At 36.7% G+C, this 26,816-nt stretch overlaps 1 protein-coding gene across 1 annotated transcript; it reads right to left on the minus strand.

Annotated features, from left to right (window-relative positions):
* Positions 1-261: 261 nt before the first annotated feature.
* On the minus strand, positions 262-24,949 carry LOC113046555 (sacsin-like). Its single transcript, XM_026207366.1, has 6 exons — positions 24,673-24,949; positions 24,477-24,588; positions 20,905-21,051; positions 10,940-12,368; positions 10,741-10,829; positions 262-10,637 (listed from the first exon to the last, which is right to left on the minus strand). Exons 1-6 carry the CDS (start codon positions 24,835-24,837, stop codon positions 910-912), a joined length of 11,670 nt encoding a protein of 3,889 aa, XP_026063151.1. The 5' UTR covers positions 24,838-24,949; the 3' UTR covers positions 262-909.
* Between the last annotated feature and the right edge of the window lie 1,867 nt (positions 24,950-26,816).

Below are 26,816 nucleotides of genomic sequence, written 5' to 3' on the forward strand. Positions count from 1 at the left end.
CCTCATGAGGAATTCTTTGGTTTTTATGCAGTGACAGAAACCACCACCAACACATTTAATAATCTCTCTGACTTTCCAGGTTACCTTATGAAAATTAGTCATGGTTTTAACCAGATTAACAAAAAAAGAATCGTTCTTGTAGTCATGGTAACTGCAAATTAGCCATGGTTTTGTTAGTTCAAATAATAATATACAAAGATTATTAAGGTAATATTTTTATTTTGGTTATAGAAATAGACCGCAATAATGATTGGTTAATAACTGTTTATTTTGTATTAGCCTACATTATGTATTTTAACAATTTATGTACACAACATGTTATTAAAAATACATGCAAAGGGAGCCAAAAGGTAATTTGCTGGCATCAAATCCTTGTTTAGGCTGTTTGCCAAACATTGAATTCAAATATTCACTTATTCTTTCATTTTGGGCTCCTTTTTGCTATAGAGGAAACGGCCCCTATAATTTTTTTCAACAAAATACATGTGAAGATCACAACCCTTACAAAAATATACCATGGTTTTATCATAGTACAACTGTTTAATTTTCTTTTGCATGATTTCTGAATGCTTGAGACTACAAAATAAACTAGACAAGTATTAATAAAGTCATAGCCATAGGTAACTGTTGAGAGTTACAATTGTAATTTGTAAATAATATAACTTATTTATCCACTTCTTTTCTTCCACTACAGAAGATTTTTTGACCCATTAAGGATTTTAACCCTATTGCTACTTTTTGCTGTTCTTCATTTTTGCAAAACAGTAGCATTCTATTTTCTCTCAACATGCTTTTTAAAATTTTCCTAACTTTCCTTAAGTGCTTTAGTTAATTTTAATGGATTTATTGCACTCATCTATTCAGATGTAAATTTCATCATTACTTTATATTCCTCCTTTTTCTTCCTAGTTAAGGCACTGAATCCTCTTGCTTGCTTCCACTGTTATGAATGCCATGATTTGACAAAGTCTTCTCAACATCCTCCATGTTATCACACAGCAAAAGTTGTCCAATAACTAGAAGGCTTGAAGTGGTCAGACAGTTCTTTAGAAGAACATTGATTTCTTTAATGAGACACAAATTGACTTCATTTATTACTTTGAAGGTCCTTTCATCATTGTGTTTCAAGTAGAAATTGCATCCATCTTGCTGTTTTTTCACATAAACGTCTTTTTCAGCCTTACTACCCTCAAGTGGCTCACGGTCTAGCAGAAGCTCAGTTTGAAAAGTTTTGCAACAGATTATATGAATCTTAGCAAAGATTTCTTCACACTGTCTTGCAGCTTCAGAATGTGAAACCCTGCCTTTGCTCTCTTCTCTGATGAGACAGATTAGTCCATGATGAAATGCATCAGAAGACAAGTGCTTTTCAAACCATCCTCTAAATTCACATTCATAATCACATATCTGGACACTTGTTCCCACCAAGTTTTCAGAAATTACATTCGAGAGAAATTGGGGGCGAACCTGCTCGAGAAGGAGTTGGAGCAATGTTTGATGTTCATAGTGATCATTTCCAAGATAACAGCTGTCTAAATTTTCCAGCAATTTCAGCTTGGTTTCCAAAGAACTTTTCAGTCTTGCAGATTGAAAGACTGTATCATTGAAAAACAAAGTGCTGGATTCATAGATTTTCCCATCTGTTGAAGGAAGATAAAGTATTGTGTTTTGAAAAAGAGGTTTATTCTGTTCCACTTTCAGCAGGTAAAATAGCTGTTGCACAACACGTTTCACAATTTGCTGCTGATTTGCTTGAAGTTTGTCTTTGTCAGAACTTTCAGAATAGATTTCTTTAAGAACAGTTCTATAATGATCAATTGTAGGCCTTTCCTCTACACCAATCCTCTTGAAGAAAACTTTAAATATAGCAAAATCTGGGGGAATGCTGTACAAATAAGGCCTAAAATCAGGAGCATCAGACAACGAAAATACTGTCCGACAAGCTTTAACAAGTGTTCTGCCATTGTCCACAAGGATGATGGGGAGGTCTGAGAATTGAGAGGCATCAAACTCTTTTGGCTCTATTGACTGCAGGAATGCATATGATTTGCTAAATACTTGGTTTCTTGTTTCCAGCAATTCTGTGTCGCACTGAGATTTACAGATGTTTTTCATATTAGCAACTATTTGTGCAAGGGGTGGAGCGTCCAAGGCTCCGGCATCCATCAATATCTTAATGTGTTGTGGAAGGAGGAATTCTGAGGGCAGGATTGGCATAGATGTCCATATCAGATAATGGTGATCAATGACTCTGTCAATAAGTGATCCATTGATTGCTACAAGCTCTTTATTCTGGGCAAATGCCTTGTGATAATCACAAAGTGTTTGCTGAATTTGCACTGGGAAGATGAATTTAATGTTAGCAACTCTTTTCAGTAAACCAGACTCTTTGTTATTAATCTTTTCCAAAATTTTCTTGAACAAAGTTTCTGATTTTTCCTTAAGAACATTTAGAGGAGTGATGTCTTTAGTTTCGGACTCAATTTGTTCGGCAAACTGGATGATTTCATCATTAGACACTTCATGTTTCAATCCAAGTTTCTTTAAGAGACTACGTGCTTTATCATTTTCCTTTTTGAAATTGTCCCAAAATGTTTCTGGTAAAAATCTCTCTTTTGGAAGCATTATCCTGTAAAGGTTTTCTCTGTCATCATAGAAGTATGAAGCCACCTGAAGAGAGCCACGGATGTCTCGAATAAATCTGACCTCCCTCAATGCAGAGACAATCCTGTGGTCCACTGGTCCAAGTTTCATTAACAACCGCAAGAAATCAAAAACCTTTGCCTCTTCCATCATGTGCACGGAAGGAAGAATAAACTGTTCACAGAACTCCAAATCATTTAGAACCTGAATATTTATACAGTCTGCCAATTCTGTGTTCACCCGGGTGGGCTTGAGGAAAATAATGTTACATTCATCAACCTGGTACAAGTTTGGAAATGTAATGTGATGTTCAGAATTCAGAACAAATATTCTTCTGTCTTCATCAATTCTTTCCCGTTTTCCAGATATTGACTCAGACAGAGGCAAGGACTTAAGCATCAACACACGATCACGATCTGTATTGGAATCTGTGATCGCGTGCTGTAAGAAGTCCTGAAGATCTACACATTCATCTTCAGATAGATCCTCAAACAGTTCATGAGGTACATGAAAAACCTGCTCCAAAACAGCACTGCTGTCTCCTGTTTGCATGAGCTCTGGATACAAATTCTTTTCACAGAACCCAAGACTTAAATTACTGAAGAAGCTGGTGTCTAATTTCATGAATCCCAGTTTTATGAGAATGAACGCTATCTTTCTGTTTTCATTAAACTGTATCACTTTGGATATATTCTTCATTGTTTGTAAGAAACATGTGTCATTTTGACAGGGGGAATTTACTGGCAAGATATAACTGTCGTCAAAGTGCTCTTTTATCTTACTTAAGACATTTTCATTTTGGTAGCTTTTCTCTTGATCATAAAAGAAGCTCCATAATTCTTTCAGCCATTTGATAGTCTCTGTCTCTGCTTTGTAGAGCTGCCATCTTTCATCCGGTGATGACTGTCTGAGCAGATCTTCAAGTTCTGGTTTCAGATATGATGCTGCTATGTCAATTGTTAAGTCCTTAATAAACTTTCCTTTGTGCAGAATTTGAACATGATTTTTGTCCAAATCCATATCTGCAAACATTTCCTGATGTCCTTGGAAAAGACTGTTAAATCTTGTTATAAACTTTGGGGATTCAGAGTCAAACACTCTTAACATTTGATCTTGTGTGAGGAGAAGAGGAAGCCCATTGAGGTCATGGACATTTTTCTCATTGGTATCCGTCAAGCAGAAGCTCAAAAGTTTTAAACATCTTGTTTTATCTTTGATCCATGTCTGATTAATGGGCAAAGGCAAACCACTAGTTGTCTGAGAAGTATCATTCAGTTGTCTTTGCTTCAAGAAATTAATTACTGTCGAAGCAGTGATTTCTGCTACATCCACACCAGCCGATTTGAAGCTGTCTTTTATTTTCTGCATTCCATCAAATTTTGGTACTAATTTCATCCCAGTGTCATCTAAAATGTTAAAAATGCCATCATGGTCCTCAGTTGTAAAATATGGACATTTTTCTGAATGTGGTTCAGATGCACAGCACCAAGTAACTGTGTATGTTTGTTCTGAAAGATGTGATGATTCAACAGAAACAGCATGTACAGTAGGTATGACTGGAAGTTGGCATTGGTTGATTGATCTATAGACTTCATTAATCATCTCATCCCAGACCTTGTCTACTTCTGGGGAAATGCATGGGAAGTATTTAAGGCAAGAAGACTCAAGCTGTGTCTTGAGGAATGAAAGAGTAGTAGGTGTCTCTTTCTTCATGTGTGAACACAGATGTAACAAGAGTTCAGCATAGAGTGGTGAAATTACGTTTACTTTCAGTGATTGGTTCCAATCAGTCTTCAGACTATCACCATCCTCTTTCCATAGGTCCCTTCTAGAAGAATCTACTTCAAAATTTGCATTCACATGGACTGGTAAACCAGTTTGTCCAGGTAAAGGCAAAGAACAAAAAGCCCTACCAGTAAATGTGTGGGAAAATGAGCTGCTCTGACAAGCAGCCAGAGCAGCATGAGGAACTTTATCTTGGTTGTTTTTTTGCTCATAGTATGTTTTCAAAAAACCATAGCATTCTGCAATAACCCACTGACTTTGTTTATTCGCAGATGAGATTTGCACGCCATAGATGGTTTTGCAGGGTTCTGCTGTTCTTGACATGAGGGATTCTCGAACATGTCTGTTAAATGTTTCCTTGCTTACCGTACTCATCTCTGTGTATTTCTTTTCAATAACCAAACAACATTTTGGTTCTTTTCCATCTTCACTGATCTCTGAGAACTGTATTTTTGTGATATGTTTCAAGAAGAGCATAAGTCCTTCAGGATCTTCAGTCAAGGCACAGTAAAGTTCCTCCATATCACGATCTGTGACCGTATGTCTAGATATTTCAGATATTTCTGCCATTTTCTCTGTCCTGAGAGGGAGCCTGAACATGGTTCCAGAACTGAGTTCAAACATTTCTGGAAGAAAGGTATGATAAACATCCTCTAAAAGCTTTTTAGAATTATCGTTAATTGACAACTTGCAGCCTGGTGACCGTTGTGTTAAACTGTTCACATATTTTAGATTTGGATCAGAAATGCAGAGCCATTCGTCACCGGTCAGGATAGAGGGACAATCTGTGAGATGATACACAGCGTTGAAACCAAGGCCATATTTACCAGTTTTCCCTGGAGTGCCATGTTTTCCTCCTCCTCCCAGTTGTTGAATACCCTTCAGGTCAGCATCAGAAAATGTACTGTTGTTGTAGACACAAAGTGCTGGCCCTTGAAGCAGTTTCCATTCCTCTCCAAATATTTTTTCTGTTTTGTGGTGTCTTTCGTCCCAAACAAAGTGAATTTCGTTTGCCTCGGCATCATCAGCATTTTGAATGAGTTCTTTCAGAATATCCTTTTTTGATGGATATGCATCTATTATATTTTTTATTCTGACAGTTAGGTTCTCAGCTTTTCCAAACTCTTGGGCATGAAGGGAGTCTAAATGCTTATTTAGATGATCATTTCTTGTTGACACTACACCAAAATGACAGGCCACGCATCGAGGTATCAAATCATGGGGAAATTTTACACCATCAGAGACAGGCACCCATGGGGTGTCATTAAATCTCAGCTCTTTAGAATATGTCAACACACCCTTCTCATCCGGTATGAGACAGTCTGTGATCATTTCATCTTTGATTTTGTACAGCCCATTTATGAGTATTGCAACACACTTTTGGAGATCTGATGCAGAAAGAGGGCGAGATCCATATAAAGCCTTCATTTCCTCAAGTGCAGCAAAAAATTGCTCTTTTGTGAATTGTTTACTGACACCAAGGCAGTCCCATAACCTCTCATATTTAGAGAAGATGACAGGAAGAGATATGAGATATGGTTTATTTTCACATTCTTCACTTCTGGCTACTACCTTCACATTTACAAAGTGATTCTCGATGAAAATGAATGGAAATGATTTTGCATGGCCAATAATTGGACCTGGATCTTTCTGTTCCAGCAAGTAATCGTTGAGATATTCATAGCAAGACAGAGCAATGTTGAGGAGAGCAGTCTCTTCAAATGCATCGCAGTGTTTGTGTGCTTCTAGCAGCTGCTGAAGCACTGTCTCAATTGGTGGGTTTGTCCGTACTCTTAATTTCTGGAGAACTGTGTCATGACTGTGTATTTGAAGGTTTGAATGATCCAGTGTGAATTCTGTCATGCTTACTAAATTGTGAGAACGGTCACTGTAAACTTCACAGGGTTTTTTAAGAACCATGGTGTTCTTGTTTTGCTGAACTAAAGGAGCTAAGGCAGGAAGGAATGGTTTTTGAGACAGTGTGTCCCAGAGCAGAGAATTCACATCTTCTGTGGAGTCTTTTATCAACTCCATGAGACACTGAAGACATTTAAAACATTTAGAAATATCCTGTTGCCAAATACTAGATATCTTCGCAGCTCTTTCTATGATGTCCTCTAAAGGGAGGCTGTCACTCAGCATTCCCAAATCTGAAAGTCGTTGAAACCTTTTTGGTGAGAGGAAGTCATTTGCAGTTCCTTCAAGTAAGCGTCCTTCCTCAAGTTCATACAAACAAGCCACTTTGCCAGAAGGATTCACCAGTTGCTTGATAAATTGAAGCTTCTTACAACTCTGTGTTGGAATGCAAGGGTAACTTTTCAATAGGTCATCAACCTCAGGATCATTCAAGTCAATTGCATTCAGAACAAGACAATTTATGTTTTGTATGTCCACAGCACTCAAGTTCGTAAAAACGATGCGGTAAAATTCAGGCCAGTTGATTGTTCTCTGTTTGATCACTGTCTTGAAGCCACAATCAATGAAACTCTGTCTAACCCATGATGGGAGAGAAACAACACAGGAATAAGAAGCTCCTAAGATCAAGAACACTTCCATGGCAATAACTCCAAGGTTCTCCTCAATGTTTGGATTCAGAAATCTAACCTTGTCTATGGAACGCCAATCATTTCCATTGCAAAAAAGATCCAGAGATTTACCACTGCCATTGTCCACAACTGCCGAGTAGAAAGACTCAACCAGGGGTAAAAACACTTTGCTTACTTTCTCTCTGTTAGGCCAGAATGTATAATAGGAGTAATTCTGGATACGTCCATTCTGGCCCATTTTCTTCAGCTCAAGCAACGTAGTAATGTAAGCAGAGGTTATGGGATCTCTAAGCAAAGCTTTGTTCCACTCAGACTTCTCTCCTGTTTCCCATAGGCTTTTCCTATTTGATGTGACTGCAAAAGTCCCATTTACATGGACTGGAAGACCCGTCTCAATTGAGAGAGGAAGAAAACAAAAAGCCTGGCCAATGAGGCTTTCGTAAGGGGTCCATGCCTTATCTTTTGCATCTCTGTGCAAAGGTACAGCTATACCTCCAATTGGAACTGAAAACATATGTTCTAGTTCATTTCTTCCCTGGAACATTTGCAACGACTCGTGCATCCCAAAACATGAGTACAAAAACCAGTACTGGGTGAGGGATCTCTGCGAGTGCTCCTGAACTATTTTAATGATTTGTGCTCTGTTGACATCAGTAATGTGGCTTGTGATATCACTATTTCTGAATGTACTCTTGATCTCTTGGAGAGGTATGTCATTCAATACAGCAAATGAAGTCATGACTTCTCTGGATGTTTTAAAATAAGTCTGAATCTGATCAGCTTGAGGAGGAGTTGATGCATTTTCAGGGACAATTTGAAGAGACATAAATGTAATTCTCTTCAGAAAAAGAAGGTGAGTTTCTGAGTTATTGATCAAAGTATTTGTAAAACTCCTAATACATTCTTCATCACATACCTTTGAACTGATCTCTGACTCATTTGCCTCCTCCAGAGTGCGAAATGGTAATTTTATCAAGGTGCCGTTGTAAGTTTTCTTGCTGTTTTGCACTGACAAATTCAAATCAAAAATGCCTTCATAAGATTTAAAATGTCCTGGAAAATATTTGTGCAGCCGAAATGGGTCAAGTTTAATTCCTGGGTTTGTTTTGCTGTGTATGTGCTTTTTTAAATGGGTGACATTTGGATCAAGTATAAGAAGGCTTTCCCCACTCAGAATTGAGGGAATATCACTTATATGGTAAACAGAATTAAACCCTAACCCAAACTTTCCAATCATGCCAGCCTTTTGCTTTGTTGCTGATCCCACTTTGACAATGTTTTTCCAGTCATCTTGTGAAAAAAGCTCGTTGTTGAATATCCACAGACATGGTCCACTGCAGAGGGCCATTCCATCATCAAAGAGGGTTTCAGGGGGTTCTCTATGTTTTCGGAAGTCAAGTAGGAATTTACATGTGTTGGCCCCAGCATCTTCAGCATTTTGTAGGAGTTCTTTGAAAATGTCACTGTCTACATCATACTCCTTAAGAATGTTCTTAATTCTTTGAGTGATTGGTTCAGATTGCCCACATTGTTCTAAACCAAACAACTCTTGCTCTGCTTGTATGAACTGTGGTTTTACGATGAGAGTACTTAAGAATGGGACTCTAAACCATCTTGCAGTGATCTGTAGTACTTCCTCATGAATGATGAATAATTCCTTGTTGTCTTGTTTTAAGTCATCTAGTTCCAAGTCATCTAGTATTTCAGCACTGATGTCACAGAAAACTGTTTTGGACAAAGACTGCATAGTAAAGTTTTTGTTTTGTGCCATGACAGGTACAGGTGTACTGTCTTTTAAAATCTTCTCATTTTTTCGCATCCAGTCAAGAATGGCAATTGACACTTTGAGTTCTTTTGAGTCTCCATGAGGAGGAGACCTGCAGTCAATTCTTTGTTTTATGTCATGAAGTATGCCTTCAATTTTCTCATCAGTCAGTGTTTTCTTCACACCAAATGTTGTAAACAGGGGTTCATATTTCAAAAACTCTTCAGGCACTTTCTTGATGTAAGAGCTTAGATCCAATTCAGTGGGATATGCTAAAACTATATCCCCTGGAGAGACAAACTCACTTTCATTCCAAATAAAGGGGATGCATGTTGTGCCCATTAAATCTTTGAATTTTTTTAAATTGCCCTGCATAAATGTGTAGATGCTGTGCAGCTTGGTTTTAAACTGAACATCTGAATTTGCGTTGACCATTGATCTCAGTGCTGAGAGATTCTCCAAGACTTTTTCAGCAGGAGGGGGCTCATAAAATCCAAGACAGTTGCAGACGGGTCTTGATAACTCGGAGGTAAGTGGCATTACATATCCAACAATTGAAGAATACATTGAATCTCTTACTTCAGCAGGCTTATAGAAACCTTGGTTTAGATTTTTACAAATGCTTCCGGTCGAGAACTCTGGATTTTCACAGGGCACCCACCTCCTTTGCATCAGTTCTTCTATCTGCATCTCGGTGAATTTTGAAAGGAAATCATTCTCATTCAGTGCTCGAACAAGAGTATGTGCTTTTTTGAACGCCTTATCTGGTGAATTTACACAAATCTTTTCAATATGAATTATCACTTGGAGTATGTTTGCTGTTGTTATTTCTTTTTGCTCTGTCTTTAAGCCAAGGCACTGCAAGCTCTGAAGCATTTCCGGGGTCTTTGTGTAAATAGATGGGGGAAAGAAATCTGCCTCGAAAAGGTCCTGAAATGTCTTGTTTCTTGGATCAAAAACATCCGAGGTTTGTTTGCGTTCTCCCTGAGCTGTCTCAATAAAATTAAGACTTTTTGTTTTTGTGAGCAGCTGCTCACTTTGTGAGAACAGAATGCTTCCATTATTCAGTATCCAGGACATTACTGTCTGTTCCTCACCTTTTTGGTAGGAGCCCTTCTTAATGCAGTCAACTAAATAAACTGCCACTTTAGCTGCATCCAAGAGTTCAATATTCAGAAGAGTCAAAAGTCTGCGATCAGCTTCAGTTGCACACTGTAGAATGGTGACAGGAATTGGAAGATCATGTGGAATGGCTGGGTTGGTGATTGAAACAACTGCTTGCTTTTTTTCAACTGCAACATATTCCCCAGACATCATTCTGAAGATTGGCAACTTGGAAAGTAGGTCCTGTTCGGCAATAGAGAGAGTATCCAAAGAAGAGAGGTACAATTTCAACTCCTCTCTATCACGTGATGAAGCAAAGCCAATGCCTTTGATGACCTGGTCTCTGTTTGAGTTTACAAAGACTTGTAGAACATTTCTTGGTGAAGCTGGAAGAACATAACTCTCAATGTCATGATGTCTAAGACAATCATCTCTTTTTATGACTGTACATCCCACAGTCTTTAACAAGTTCTGAATATTTTCTGACAAGTTGGAGCCTGTGCTACACTGAAAGATCAAAGTTGTGTTACTCTGCAACCTTGCTAACAATATAGAACTGTCTGAACTGTGCAGTGGCTCCAGTGGTATTAAAGGCATGTCAATAAAGCTGCTCAACTCAATCCAATCACTGCTAAGAAACTTCCAGAATTCAGCAAGCCAGCTCTTTGGTGGATGATCATCTTCTGATGGTTTCCATGTCACATGACCTTGGGTCCCTTTCCAGTCCATGGGTAAGTGCTTCTTTGTGAGTGCAACAATATGTTGCACATCCAGATTGATTATCTTATATATGTCTGAAACACACACACACACACACACACACACACACACACACACAGCATTCATTTTATATTTTTTATAAGAAATCCTAATAAAATATATGAAAAATGTTCTTACTCCTTGCTGCTAGTTTCCCTAGTTGCATGGTGCATAAATGGCTCAGATCGTTGGGTAAAAACCTTTCTTTACAAAATGGCAGCAAAGTTCTAAATAATGAAATGTAAAACAAAACAAACAAACCAGATTATTATTACATTGACAACACAGTATAAACACTAAAGTATTGAAGTAGGAAAGAGATTATGTTAAACCTTACCTGGGAAATTTCTCATTGTCAATCAAAACAGTGTTCTGTTCTCCACTGCCAAATGAAGTGAAGCTTCCATCACTGAGAGGCAGAAGCTTTAGTGTTTCTAGCTCTGTGTACTTTTCATCACTGAGAGTAAATTCAAGAAGAGAGTATTTGTCATCTTTACTGAGATTATCTGCCTCACTTCTGTGAAGGACATCTCTAACAAATGATGGAGTCACCCATGTCAAGGTATCACTTTCTGGGAAGATTTCTTGAACATCTTTCAAAACATGTTCTGGGACTGAGACCAGGTTCTCTCCTTCAGCAATCAATAATCTTGATACTGCAGACATTGTGTCCCTTGGTATATTTTTTCCTGGAAAAACTGCGTCTGAGGCAGACACCCAGATTTTCTCATTATCAGCAAGGTGAAAGATCTTGTATTCAGATAGACCTTTCAGAGTATCTGTTGCAACTTCATGCCATCTCTCTTTAAGTATAGTCATTGATAGGTCAGGCCAAAGATTGTACACAGTCGGGGAAGGCAGGGCTGAGTTTCCTGATAACTGAATGGCATCTAGGATCATCATGATATACACATGAGGAGTAATATATTTTGTGAGTTGCTCATTCCACTTTGCAGACTCATCATTCTTCTGATCCTCCTCCTTCCACTTGATGAACCTCCGATTGTCAGTCAGGCCAAAGCAAGCATTGATGTGAATGGGAAGCCCAGTTTTGTTTGATTCATTATTTGGAAGCGGCAGAAAGCAACTTAGTCGCCCATTGCAAAGTGATCGGTCTTCATCTAATCGAAAAGCTGTTTCAACTTGAGGGCAGAAGCTCAGCTTATTAGCTAGAGAGTCAATCTCTGGTATATATCCCTGTTTCAGAAGACAAGTTGTCACAAGCCACTGGGACCTTTTTTCTTCTGTTTGCTGAGAAAAATGTGATACTGTTTTAAAACATGTTTTTCTGTCAAACGATTCCCATGTGATATGAGAAAGGTCATTGATAAATTGATTTGACACCAAAACTTTGAGCCTGTTGTTGCAAAGGCCATTGGTGTCAATATGCAGCAAAGTAATAGATGACACATTTCTCAGGAAAAGAAGATTGATGTCAGAATCAGCAATGAAATTGTCAAAAAGCTGGGTAACTTTTGTTGAGTCATACAGGTTATCTGAGATCTCAGATGCCTCATTACGCAGAGGAAAACGGAAGAGCGTTCCTTCAAAGTATTTCTTCTCACTGATGATCTTCTCCCAAGAACTACTGTTGACTTGACTGACAATATTTTGAAAGGGCTCAAATTGATCTTTCAATTTTAGAAGGCTCGCTCTGTCCTCCTCGTCATTCAAAGTCCATCGATAGCCTTCTTCATCCTCTCCAAACATCTTCTTTTGTGGGTCAAAAATGGCTAGGTGTTCAGAACTGAACACACATGGCAAGTCTGTAAAAACAGTAATAATTCATTTTTAATACTCTCAGCATTGCTAGCGTTGTGCTAAATCCCTTCTCAGAGAGGCTGAGATTAGGTCATTGCAATCACTGAATTTTAATAATGCACTACAATTAGGTAATAAATTGAGAGTAAAAATAAAATCTGTTTTTTAAATGCCCCAAGTAAATTTTTGGGAACAGTTTTGGGATTTTCAAAATATTATATTTAACAGCAATTTTACATGTGTTATTTAAAGATTAACTTAGATGGTGAGTCTTATATGATGAGTGCTAGATGACGGAAAATACATCTAAATGGAAAAATGGAAAATGAGCATGCATAATTAAATTTTCAATATAAACATTTTACTATTCATAATAGATTGATCATTAAAAAGGTTACTGTATTCTGTAACAGTTTATTTCTGCTCTAATACCTACATTAATAATGCTGATAAACATTTCCAGAAGGTGGACAACCTGAATGGGTAATACTGCCACGTGTAACACCGCAGTTACTGACTGCAAGTCAGTTGCGAAACTACTGCCAGGTGGTGCAATTGGACGGATTGCAAACTGAATGTAATTGTAAATTGTTTGTTTGTAAACAGTCTACACATTAACAATTAAAAGAAAGACCTTTACACAAAGGTTCTTATGCATGCTGTTATTAAAGTCATATATATATATATATATATATATATATATATACATACACACACACACATATATATATATATATATATATATATATATATATACACACATATATATATAGTATTTTTAGGACTGTAAAGTTGCACCTGAGTATAAGTTGGATCAGTCCAAAAATATGTTATGATGAGGAAAAAAACTTATATAAGTCGCACTGGACTATAAGTCGCATTTATTTAGAACCAAGAACCAAGAGAAAATATTACATAGCTGTAAACGGTAATGTTTTCTCTTGGTTCATTTCTCTCGGTTTATGTCAAATAAATTTTTATAAATAAGTCGCACCTGACTATAAGTCGCAGGACCAGCCAAACTATGAAAAAAAGTGTGACTTATAGTATAATATTAGTGGTGGGCATAGATAAATTTTTTTAATCTAGATTAAAATGGCTCATTTGACTTGCGTTGCATATTTTTTTTATGCACCCATGTTAACAGATTCCAGTTGCGTTCCAGGAGCGTTGCGTCTGCAGCAGTGCAGCGATCGTTTACATACCGAGTAGCGGACAGCAAACGTGTCCTGTGTGAAAGCACATCGAGTCCGTGCTGCACCACATACGTAACGCACGCGGACTGCATGCGCACTGTGAAACAGGCGTGAGCAGGGCTGTAGTTGGGGTCAGCGGGGACCCGGTGAAGGTTGTACCAGTGGGCCCTGTTTGAAATTGTTTAATTTGTATGTTCGTTTATTTTTATTTATTTTATTTATATTTATTTATTTTTATTTATTTTATTTGTGTTATTTACACAAGGTTTAAGTTTTTTTCAAGTTTGTAGGTGTCAATGTACAGAAACCAAATAATTAAAAATGTAAAATAGCACTGGATAGTCTTCAATGTAAAAATTTAATATACAATGAAACCTACATTTATTCAGACACCTTTAACATTTCTCACATTATTACAGTTTTGCTATATATATCAAAAATTACATCTGGTGTCTGAGTAATTCAGTCAAGAGCAGTAAGTGATTTTCATTTTCATTTTCTTGGATTAACATTACAGCAGCTAGTAGCTAAATCAGGCGCGGTCACTTTAAGAGACGATGAACGCATCCAATATAATACACATCCCATTTTTTCTTCAACTGTTTACTTTCACTTAGAAATAACTGACAGTTTTTTCGAGCATAATTTGGATATTTTGCCATATTTTGTATGTATTTGTCGGCACAAGAGCAAAAATAAGCAAATTCGATGTTCAAGTGTTTTGAGACGCCTTCCTCTGTGTGAGCCCTGAACACCAGAACACCGCGATGCTGAATTGGAATCTTTCACATCTTGTTGTTTGTTCAAACTGTGATTTGTATTTGTTTGTTCAGGTGCAGGCGGGACTTCGAGGAGAACTTTGCAGAAGAGAGCTCGGATCAGTGTCGCTGTCCGTGTTACGCGGCTCTTGATCTCTCTCGTGCGTGCGTAACACAGCGCGCGAAAAACCAGCTAACGTTAATCTGTTCAGCTTTTCCGCGTCCTGTGTTTGGATGCTTTAATGTTTAAATCGAGAAGCGGTAATGCTTAACAACATGTGAAAAAGATAAGACGATGTGCAGCAGTGGCCCTTCAACTGTCCTGAGCATCTTTTTAGGCTGCGGCCTCAGCCAGTCGGTCATATAAAATATCAAGGTGAAAGTCATCATAGCTTGCTTAGTATAGAGCCAGCTCCCAACCCAACTTTGAGAATAGATTAACGGTGATATTTTTTTTATCGCCCGATAAGAGTCTAGGGTTAACGCAGCATGTTAACTCCGATAACGGCCCACCACTAATATACAGGGAGTGCAGAATTATTAGGCAAGTTGTATTTTTGAGGAATAATTTTATTATTGAACAACAACCATGTTCTCAATGATTCCAAAAACTCATTAATATCAAAGCTGAATATTTTTGGAAGTAGTTTTTAGTTGTAGCTATTTTTGGAGGATATCTGTGTGTGCAGGTGACTATTACTGTGCATAATTATTAGGCAACTTAAACATATACCCATTTCAATTATTTATTTTCAGCAGTGAAACCAATATAACATCTCAACATTCACAAATATACATTTCTGACATTCAAAAACAAAACAAAAACAAATCAGTGACCAATATAGCCACCTTTCTTTGCAAGGACACTCAAAAGCCTGCCATCCATGGATTCTGTCAGTGTTTTGATCTGTTCACCATCAACATTGCGTGCAGCAGCAACCACAGCCTCCCAGACACTGTTCAGAGAGGTGTACGGCTTTCCCTCCTTGTAAATCTCACATTTCATGATGGACCACAGGTTCTCTATGGGGTTCAGATCAGGTGAACAAGGAGGCCAAGTCATTAGTTTTTCTTCTTTTAGACCCTTTCTTGCCAGCCACGCTGTGGAGTACTTGGGCGCGTGTGATGGAGCATTGTCCTGCATGAAAATCATGTTTTTCTTGAAGGATGCAGACTTCTTCCTGTACCACTGCTTGAAGAAGGTGTCTTCCAGAAACTGGCAGTAGGACTGGGAGTTGAGCTTGACTCCATCCTCAACCCGAAAAGGCCCCACAAGCTCATCTTTGATGATAGCAGCCCAAACCAGTACTCCACCTCCACCTTGCTGGCGTCTGAGTCGGACTGGAGCTCTCTGCCCTTTACCGATCCAGCCACGGGCCCATCCATCTGGCCCATCAAGACTCACTCTCATTTCATCAGTACATAAAACCTTAGAGAAATCAGTCTTGAGATATTTCTTTGCCCAGTCTTGACATTTCAGCATGTGTGTCTTGTTCAGGGGTGGTCGTTTTTCAGCCTTTCTTACCTTGGCCATGTCTCTGAGTATTGCACACCTTGTGCTTTTGGGCACTCCAGTGATGTTGCAGCTCTGAAATATGGCAAAACTGGTGGCAAGTGGCATCTTGGCAGCTGTACGCTTGACTTTTCTCAGTTCACGGGCAGTTATTTTGCGCCTTGGTTTTTCCACACGCTTCTTGCGACCCTGTTGGCTATTTTGAATGAAACGATTGATTGTTCGATGATCACGCTTCAGAAGCTTGGCAATTTTAAGAGTGCTGCATCCCTCTGCAAGATATCTCACTATTTTTGACTTTTCGGAGCCTGTCAAGTCCTTCTTTTGACCCATTTTGCCAAAGGAAAGGAAGTTGCCTAATAATTATGCACACCTGATATAGGGTGTTGATGTCATTAAACCACACCCCTTCTCATTACTGAGATGCACATCACCTAATATGCTTAATTGGTAGTAGGCTTTCGAGCCTATACAGCTTGGAGTAAGACAACATGCATAAAGAGGATGATGTGGTCAAAATACTCATTTGCCTAATAATTCTGCACACAGTGTAGTTTATATCATATTTTTTTAAACATTATATATTTATTAGCCTACTTATTTTTGAAATTGTATGAAAATACAGATGGTTAAATTATAATTCAGTTTTTTTTTTTTTTACAAAATAGAGATTTTTTTTCAAAGTGAGTCGCCGGCTGCAGAAAGTGAACTTCCGGCTGCGCAAAGTGAGTCGCCGGCTGCGTGAGGGAAGTGAGTTGTTCGCTGCGTTAGTCATTCGCTGAGGAAAGTGAGTCTCCGGCTGCACAAAGTGAGTCGTTCGCTGCGTGAGGGGAGTGTGTATACTGATGCACCACCTATCAGTGGTACACTCAGTGGCTACTGGCAACTGTACGGTAAATTTGTTGTAAAGTGAAGGGAATTAAATATATCCTGTTTGTACATGATAACATTATTAGGCCAGCCGTTATTATTTCTAAATGTAATAAAATGCAATTTATACATGAATTATATAATATATATATATATATATATATATATATATATAAAAACATGCAGCAAACGAAAATAGGTGATTAATACATTAAAATTAAACATATACACGATTAATTTTTTTTTTTCTCTCACAAACTTTATTTTTTGGCGTGTTTAAAAATAAACAAAGAAATAAAGAAAACATAAAGCAAATGAAAAAAGGCGATTAATCCGTTAAAATTTGTTACTCTGGGTTAACAGTAACTATAAGTATTATATACTTCAGAGCAGAGCCTGCATGGGCTTAATCTAGGATATTTTTTTGTTTAGTTTTTTCCATTGCATCTGAAAATGACTTTGTTCATCGCATTCACTTCACGCGCTCTGGCGCAGATCCCCCTCTCAGCTGTGGACGATTTTCATGTAAAATAATCGAATTACATTATTAACATAAGTTCATTTAGGCTATTTAACATGCACTGTGACATTTTACCATTTTTAATTTATATACTCCTTGATATTAAAACGTTAGTTTAATAGTATTTAAATTCAAGTTAAAAAAAAAGGTTTAAACTGCTACATACCAACAACCAAAGGTTTATGAAACATTAGCCAATCAAGCATTTTTTTAAACAACGAAACTTAAAATTGTGAACTAAAATATTATTTCAACCATACAGCATGTAAATAAATAGAATGCATAATTTTTATAACATTTCATTATTCATAAAATGCATAACATTTCTGGTGTTTGGATTTGTACTTCAATATAATGAGCTCCAAGTTTAAGAATAGCCCTAGACTAGTTCTCTCTCTCTCTCTCTCTCTCTCTATTTAACAGCATTAGCTCAATGAAATACGTCTTCCTTCCGTTAGAATGAATGTTTTCCTGCTTGCTAAATGTTGGGCTCGTGATCAATAAGTTGTATTCGCCTCAATCTGATTCAGTAAAGTCAAACCGCAGACAGTGAAGCTGCATCACTGAGCGCGAGTCCCGCGCGCTGTGAAGCGTGAACAGAGGACTCCGCTTGGTCTTAAAGCCTTCTGCAAATACCCATGATCACAAATAACAATGATTTTCATAAAATAATTATTAATTATTAATTTATGATTTGTTATTATCACTATGGTCTTGTGAAAATAATAATATGGGCTGTGAGAATATAATGAATACATAGAGTAGTGCTGCTGAGTGCAGGCATGTTTCAGTAACACACCATTCCTCAGAGCCAAAACACAGACCGAATTCTGTTCAGCTGGAGGGGGTTGGGATTTTGGGGTTAGTTATGTTTGGCTTGTGGGGGTCGAGATAAAGGTGTGAATTGCTCTTTCATATGGACAGTGTGTTATGAGGCTTTCACTTGCTGAACTGGTTTATATAGGACTGTTGTTTTGGTTATACACTAAAAAATGGTCTGCCCCCACGTAAGATTTTTCTGGTTTTAGTCGTTCATTTGTTATAATTGTTATATTAATGCGCCCTGTCATTAATGTGAATTAATAATATTTGCACAAATACTTGCATATGAATATTAATTCACATTTTGCATTACAACGAAAATTAGTTTTTACATGTAATTATCCAAAATTAAACCAAACAAGATTTGTAATGAAGATAAAATAAATAAGAATAAAAGCTGCACATCTACCATCAAATCTTGCACATATTTTACACACCTGCATTTAAATGCAGCTGCATATTTTTTTTCATTGAATAATATGAAAGCAAGTAGGGCTGGGTGATAAATCCATTTTATCGATTAACTCGAATTTGTATTTTACATTGGTTTGTTTGAATGAAAATCGGTTTTCTTTTTAACATCCACCGACGCACCACTCAGTTCTCCCGTAGTTCAGAGTGGCTCAACACTCCCCCGCGAGTCTGACAGAGACACGCCGTTGAGCAAAAGATGAGCGGAGCGGTGTGATTCTGACTGAAACCTCCATGACGAGTACAATACATGACAACAGCCCGTAATATAATTGCATATTCAGCAAGAATTCATGTTAAACAAATTTAGCTATGGGTTGATCAGGTTATAATGACTGCAATAGTCGAGCAGGATGTAAAAGGCTATATGAGTTTGTCTGTTTCTTTTACTGATTATTTTCGGGTTAAAGCTTGATTTAAACAGATTCACACTCAATGGCTTTAGCAATAATGCATTCAAACAAATGTAATCTTACAGTGCTACTACATTATCAGTAGGCTTTCTGATTTTGAAATCTTGAAGACGTTAATCGATCTGTTAAGATGTACTGTTATTTTCCTCACAAACAAAATTTGCACAGCTGATGGGCTAGTATTAACAAAAAATAAATAATAATAAAAAATAATATATAATAAAAAATAATAATAAAATAAAATAAAGGTCTTTCCAGCATTAAGGTAATAACATCACAGTTTATCATCTTGTCTCAGTTATAAGTTTATAACTATACTAAAACTTATTTTGAAACATTTCTTTGTCATTTGAATATTGATTTTAAAATCGATTTAAATCATAAATCAGTTTTTTTTTTTTTTTATCATGAGGATGTTTTATTAATCCACCTATTCTTTAGAGTTTCAAAGATTTAATCGTGCAGGTTTAAATTTATGCGTCTCTTGTTTTAGGCAAATTAGGCCTAAATAATGGGAACGAAATTATACAGTGCTTCACATTTAAACATGTAACAATTTCTTAATCAGTTTACAGACAAATGTCTTTATCCCAATAAGTTATGTCAAAATAAAGGACAGGTAACAAATAACAAAAATGCATGTTGTTTTATTAAAGGAATTTTAAAATATAAATTAAAATATAACTGACTAAAATAGGCTACCACTTTTAATGCTCCGATGCAAAGTAAACCACAATTTCTTTTGAATAATATAACGCATAATTAATATAATATAAATAATACTGCACACCTTTTAAATGTGTCAAATCTAAAATATGGTGTAATACTGTGTAGCTTAGAGAAAATATAAGCACAGGTTCAGGAACAGGCTTGACATTAATCCTGCTTGAATTCGTTCTAAGAAATGCACATAACTTCATAAAACCAAACTTTCATCTGTGAGTATTAAATATTAAATATATTAAATATTTAAACTATAGTGTTTTTCTTTCATTTTCCCTGACTGAAGAAGTCAAATGTAACACATCAGCAAGGCAAAACTGACGTCTGTTTGCGAAAATCTGATGTACTTGTTTGATAACTTGTGGTTAAAGCGCCACTCAGCGGTCAAAAGCTGCAAATGTACTTTACAGACGCTGCGGCGGTAAAAAGGGCCTTTAGGCTGTCTACTTACTGTAGGTCTCTTATGTAAATGAACAAAGTTTATTCTTTCTCTATTTATCAAAATTGCAACAATAAAAAAGGTTAAAAATCGTTGAACTTACCCTTGGATAATAATGAAGGATGTGTTTAACTGAACACATGACTTGCATTACATTTGGGCTACTGTCATATAGATATTAATTTGTTGCCAGAAGATGGTTTTACCCTTTGAGTTACAGTCACCTCTGTCTGTTAAAATAATTTTTTCAATAAGAACCTACATTTTCGATAAACATGCTTTGAAATAACTATTGTGAGAAGCACTATACCTCTACGACAATTAAAAATGGTTTAACCATAGTAAAACTGTAGCAACCATAACTGTAGTAAACTTTCTTTTTTGTTCAAACCTTGGATTTGATGCCATGTGTCTACTTTAGTAATATTGTAGTAATACTAGAGTAAAACTGTGGTAACCATGACTATAATAACCATAGTTTTTGAAATCATTTAAAATTTTGTAGTTACTATGGTTTTACTGAAATTGTAATAGTTAAACAATGGCTAATTTTCGAAAGGGTAAATAATCATGAATCGTAAGCTCCTCATTTGAAAGTCACTTTGGATAAAAGCATCTAATAAATGTAAATGTATCTGTATATGTAATGTGTAAATTGAAAATATTATTAAATTTGAGTGTGGTGTATATTGTTTTTGACTTCACTGGTGGTCCGCTAGAATGAGTGAAACCCCGGTGAGCCGTACCCATGCAGAGATTAGATATAACTCAAAAAGGTATATGAGTCCCCCTGTAATGTAATGTAGCATATTTTACCTGTAATATGATAAACAGAGTTGAATCCGATCCCAAATCTTCCAGCTTTTGTTGGGTCATCCTGCTTGATGCTTCTGCCAACTCTCTGAATACCCTCCCAGTCTTCCTTTGAGAAGGCTGCATCATTGAAGGCATAGAGAGCAGGTCCTGCCAGATCAGAGTTCAAATGGTCCATCATACAAAAATGATTAAAAAATACATAAATGTAGAGGGTACATCAGATGCCCATTTTCCACACGTTGGTATGACTCTGTAGGGCAGGGATAGGCAACTCCTGCAGAGTTAAGCTTCAGCTAATTAGGGCTAGCTGAACTCTGCAGGACAGTGGCCCTCCAGGACTGGAGTTGCCTATCCCTGCTGCAGGGTCTTCATGAAATGTCTATAACATACCTGGGGTAAAAATACTCAATGAGCATGTAAAACAACACCCTTTTAACCTTTTAACAAATGTCAATACAAGAAACGTGAAGATATCTGTAAATTGTTTGTAGGTGGTCTTATTCAAATAGCTAGCTATTTATGTAGAAACTGGCAGCAAACTGAAACATCTTGCTGGATGACACAATTTCACAATCAGACACCCCAAAACAAACTGGCTGTGTCAAGCCCCGTTTACACTTGGTATTAAGATTTGTGTTTTGGTTGATTGGATTACTCGTAGATGAGGAAGACATATTCCTGTTTACATCTGTGGTTTTTAATCCATCTCGTGTCCACTTTTGACTACTGTGGGATTACAAATTTATAAAATGTTAAATTTAGGTTCCAATATAATAGTAGACTTTTTGGGGTAATAAAGCTGACATCCAAGAAGCTCAAATCAGGAAAATCAAGTGTCTGAGACATTAACCTTTTGTCTTTGTGTTCTTCCACAGCTGTGCCTTTTGTCTCTATATGATAATGTGAAGGTATCTGTGATACTATCAGGCACCTCTGTATTTAAATGACACTGTTATGCTGACAAGATCAAAGATGGGGAAAAGGCCAGTATCAGGCTGATCCCTGTATTGCATTTGCATTCTTTGTTTGGTCTCCACCTCTACTGTATGGATCCCTCCCACTTGAATGTATAAAAACTACAATGTCTTAAGGACAAATTAGACCTCTTGATGACTGCAGGGTCACGCAGAGCGTTCTCAATAAAGAATCCTGCCGAAGATTACCCAAGAGTCTCCTGGTCTTCGTTTCTGAGTTCCCAACACTACTTTCCTGATTTATTTTAGGGGGAAGGATCTATGGTCAGGTGTATGTATGGGACTCTTTTGATCTTTTAATCTGATACTTTTTTACTTATATACATGAAAGGAGACAATGGAAAATGGAGAGTGACATACAACTACATACTCATATAGCCACAAAACTATGCCAAGCACTCAGGGTTCGTGTCAGAATCAAGAATGGTAAGAGAACATTCAAATTTACATGTTTTTTTTTCATTCATACCAAACTTATGATTTCAAACAGCAAAGCTACCGTCTAAATACCGTCTGGCTAGTGCACTTCACTAACACATGCTGAATTAGGTCAGTAGGCTGATAGAAAGCACTCTCTTTTGGTTGTGGTTGTTCAAACTCATTCTACCATACAAGCATCTACACTATAAGACACTATTAGGAAAGATGTATTGTATATTTATTGATTTTTCTAAAGCTTTCGATAGTGTTCAACATACTCTTTTGTATTTTATTCTCATTAAGAATGGTATTGGTGGGAAAGTATTTAATGTATTAAAATCTATGTATTCCAAACTTAAGTCATGTGTGAAAGGAAATGAAGGTTTAACAGAATATTTTGATTGTACCATTGGGGTGAGACAGGGTTGCACGGTGAGCCCTTTTTTGTTTGTTCTTTTTCTAAATGAATACATAACAATGCTAAAGAAAAATTGTAAAGGTATTCAGATTGAAATGATGACAGAAGTGCAAACATTGTTGTATGCTGATGATATGGCCACTGTAGCAGATACAATTGGAGGGTTACAGAGACAGATTGAACAGTTGGAAAAATTCTGTAAGTTCTATGGTATGAGAGTGAACTTGAGTAAAACAAAAATTATGGTCTTTAGAAGAGGGGGACATTTGAACAAAAATGAAAAATGGTATTTTGCTGAAGAACAGATAGAAGTAGTTAATTGTTACAAGTATCTTGGTATGTGGTTTACACCAAAATTGTCATGGTGGAAAACCCGTCAGCATTTAGCAAGCCAAGGCAAGAAAGCAATGTTTTCCTTGCTAAAGTTTATCCGTAAACAAAAAATTAGCTACACGCAAGCTCTGTTTTTGTTTGATCGCATGGTTGCACCTATACTGTATTATGGTTGTGAAATATGGGGCTTCGAACCAGTTGAATGTATTGAGAATGTTCAAGTGTCTTTTTGTAAAAAACTTTTGTGTGTCAGCACAAGTGTAAGTAATGTAGCGGTTTTGGGTGACCTGGGAAGATTTGCATTGTCGACCTCCTATATGAAAAGATGTATTATGTATTGGATAAAATTAGTGTCAATGCCTGATCATCGCTATCCAAGAAAATGCTACAATATGCTTTTAGAATTAGATAAAGTAGGTAGAAAAACTTGGGTTACGAATATTAGAGTATTATTGAATTTTTATGGCTTTTTAGCTACTTGGGAGGCTCAAAGTGTAGGTGATATAAGAACATTTACAGCTGTTCTAAATCAAAGATTGAAAGAAAAAGCACATGAGGCATGGTATGCATCAGTTTTAGAAAATAACAAACTAAACATATACTCACAATGCAAGTCTTTGTTAATACAAGAGAGCTACATTACGTCTGTGTATAATAGGCAACTGGTACGATCATTATTCTTGTTCAGATGTTCAAGCCATCAGTTAGCTATAGAAACGGGTAGATGGAGTAATACACCAGTTGCAGAAAGAATCTGTCATTATTGTAATTTAACAAATATTTCTGTGATTGAAGATGAGATGCACTTTTTGTATGTTTGTCCTTTGTATAGAGATTTACGCAAGAAATATTTTAGTGAACTTGTCCTTGTGGGTGATGTCTGCAAAGATGTGCCAAGTATTTGTGATTCTGAGAATGCATGGCGGTTAGCACTGTATATATATCAAGGAACGAAAAAGAGATTATCTGCCATGTCATGACATTTGTGGAACTATGGGCCGAGAGGCCATATATTCCTGAAATAAATGAAACTTGAAACTTGACACTATAAGAGCAATTCAAATGTGTTTTTGACTACCTCTGGAAATGGTCTAAAGTGGACAAGCTCAAATGTTTCAGACCCTGTTTACACCTGTTTTTAATGGTGTCAGCTTGTGAACAGGTCAACAAACACACAGCCTCAGCTGGCAAAGTGTCTAAAAGTTTGATTTAGTATTAATAACTTTAAGAACTCACATCTCCTTCCTATTTATAAAACAGAAGATAAGCTGCATTACTCCTGAAATCTTCATGGTTGAGACACATCGACACAACGAGGAAGGAAACAATACTCCTAGAGGATAATACCCTGTTGCAGGTTCTGAAATAATTTTGAGACTATGGTGACTACCCTTTAAATCTGCTCCCAGTGTTTACGACACAAATACCTTGATATTTTCCGAGGTCTTTGGTCCACAGGCTGTCAGTCCCATAATTTCTCTCATCATAAATAAAAGCCACAGCTGAAGCTCCTGCATCATCTGCATTCTGTATCAGCTCCTGATATGTTAGAGGAGAAATAAGGTGCATGCTATATAACAATGATGCAAATGACTTCATGCAACATGTTGTTTTTTAACCTACCTTCAGTATTTGTCCCCCATCTGGGTACCTTCTCAGAATTTCTTTCAAATAATCAATGAATGGTGGAGACGTAGCACCAAATCTATTTCTACAGTGAACAATGTAAAGTATATCAAAAACTGCATAAAAACACACATGAATCAAATTGCTTAATAGACTCAGCATTAATTAAGCTGATTTTGTGCTATAGTTTAGTGTTCGTATGCTTGGGATGATTTGTAAAATATATTAGCCTACTCACTTTTGTTGTTTACATAAATATTGTTTAGAACCCCCCCCCCCCCAAATGCAAAAAGTTTTGCAAAAATTTAATTGCCATTTTGTTTTTGTTTTTCTGAGCAAAAAATAAATATCATACATTTTCCCCCGATTTACAGAAGACACCCAGTAAAATGTCATTCAGTGTAACAATCTTGTCAGGCATATTTAAAACAAAAATCTATTTATGACATATTAAAAGACTAATTACTTTCACACCAAATACTAATGAGTTGTAATTTTACATTTTTAACATTTGCCACTATCCCAAGTTTTGCCCATTTTTCAGTAAGTATTTTACTAAATTAAAACACTAATTTAAAATTTAGAATGCTCCATTATTCTTTTAGATATTTTAATATGTACACGTCATAGTAAGCATGTTGTTTGAATTTTTGCATAAATATTGTGTAACACTGAAATGACATTGTAATATTATTTCAACCAAATTTTGACATTTTATTCTCCAAAAACTTATTTGAAACCTTAAAAGTAGACATTTTACTTACATTTAATGTGCTTTCTATGAACACAAAAACACTTTTGTAAATTTATTTTGATGCGGACATCTTAACATCTTTGACCCACAAACAAAATAACAGTGAATAAAATCACTTACTTCTTTTGCTTCGATGCTGAACTCATTGTCTTTCTTTTACAATCTCCTGTGTGGTTAAAAAAGGTGTTCAAAAAACAATTAACATCCAACATTATTTTGAACAGTTGTTCCTATTCCAAGGTCACTGAATTTATTTCTTGGGTCTACTGTGGCCTATCCGCTTGTTAAGTCTGACTTAACAAGTTAAGTCTATCAGTTACCACGAGAAAACAACAAAAGGTGCTAATATAAACTCACAATGTGATAGAATATTAGCGAAAAAGTTATAATCTTAACCTTTAACTCCATACTGAAGTCCCAGATAGGCAAACAATGAAAATATAAATATAAAAATATATATATAAAAATTATTTGTGTTTGGGACGCTGTGAGCAGGGAGACTGTAGTGTATACCGTAAGTTTGAAAGCGTTTATCTTAAATTATTAATATGAATAAACAGTGCTCATAAACGGCTGCTGAGGCCATATTCTCAAGTGAAGCGAGTTGAGGCTTGGACCCGGAAACAGCGCTTCTTACGTCATCACTTAACAACAGGATAGCGACAACAGAGTTGTGGTCATAATTTTGCATAGACCTTGCAGGATCTGCAAATTGTTAATAATTAAAAAAATAATAGAAGGATCTTATTTGTGGTCTTTTTTTAAATGAATCAAGCTATTTCACTCAGATCTAAATCATATTTACACACAGTCAACAAGACAAAAAATAATGACTGAATTTAAATTAAAGGCACAATATCCAGGGTGCTGTATATTGCTGCCCACTGCTCCGGGTGTGTGTTCACAGTTTGTTCACTTCTCACTGCTGTGTGTGTGCACTTGGATGGGTTAAATGCAGAGCACCAATTCAGAGTATGGGTTACCATACTTGGCAAATGTCACGACTTTAACTTTTTTCCCCCACTTTCAATATGTAAGATATTTAGACTAAAATATCCAAAGCTCACTATAGCAGGGTTATATACTTTGTTGACTTGTGTACTAACATGAACCAAAATATTTCCAAGAATGTTTAAATGAATGGTTGTGTCATGGTGTAAAGAACAGAAACTGCTATTTGTTAATAACTGGAATCTTTTCTGGGAGCGTCCTAGGTTGTTTCACGCTGATGGATTACACCCCAGCAGAGTCGGAGCGGAGCTGCTCTCTGACAACATCTCCAGGACACTTCGCTCCATGTGACTAGTAAGACAATTCTCAGATAACTATTAAGATTACTTTTGTTCCACCCGCTTAAATGATAAAAGTACTTGCGCTGTAAAAACTA

Source organism: Carassius auratus, chromosome 28, assembly GCF_003368295.1.
Source record: "Carassius auratus strain Wakin chromosome 28, ASM336829v1, whole genome shotgun sequence".
Lineage (NCBI taxonomy): Eukaryota > Metazoa > Chordata > Actinopteri > Cypriniformes > Cyprinidae > Carassius > Carassius auratus.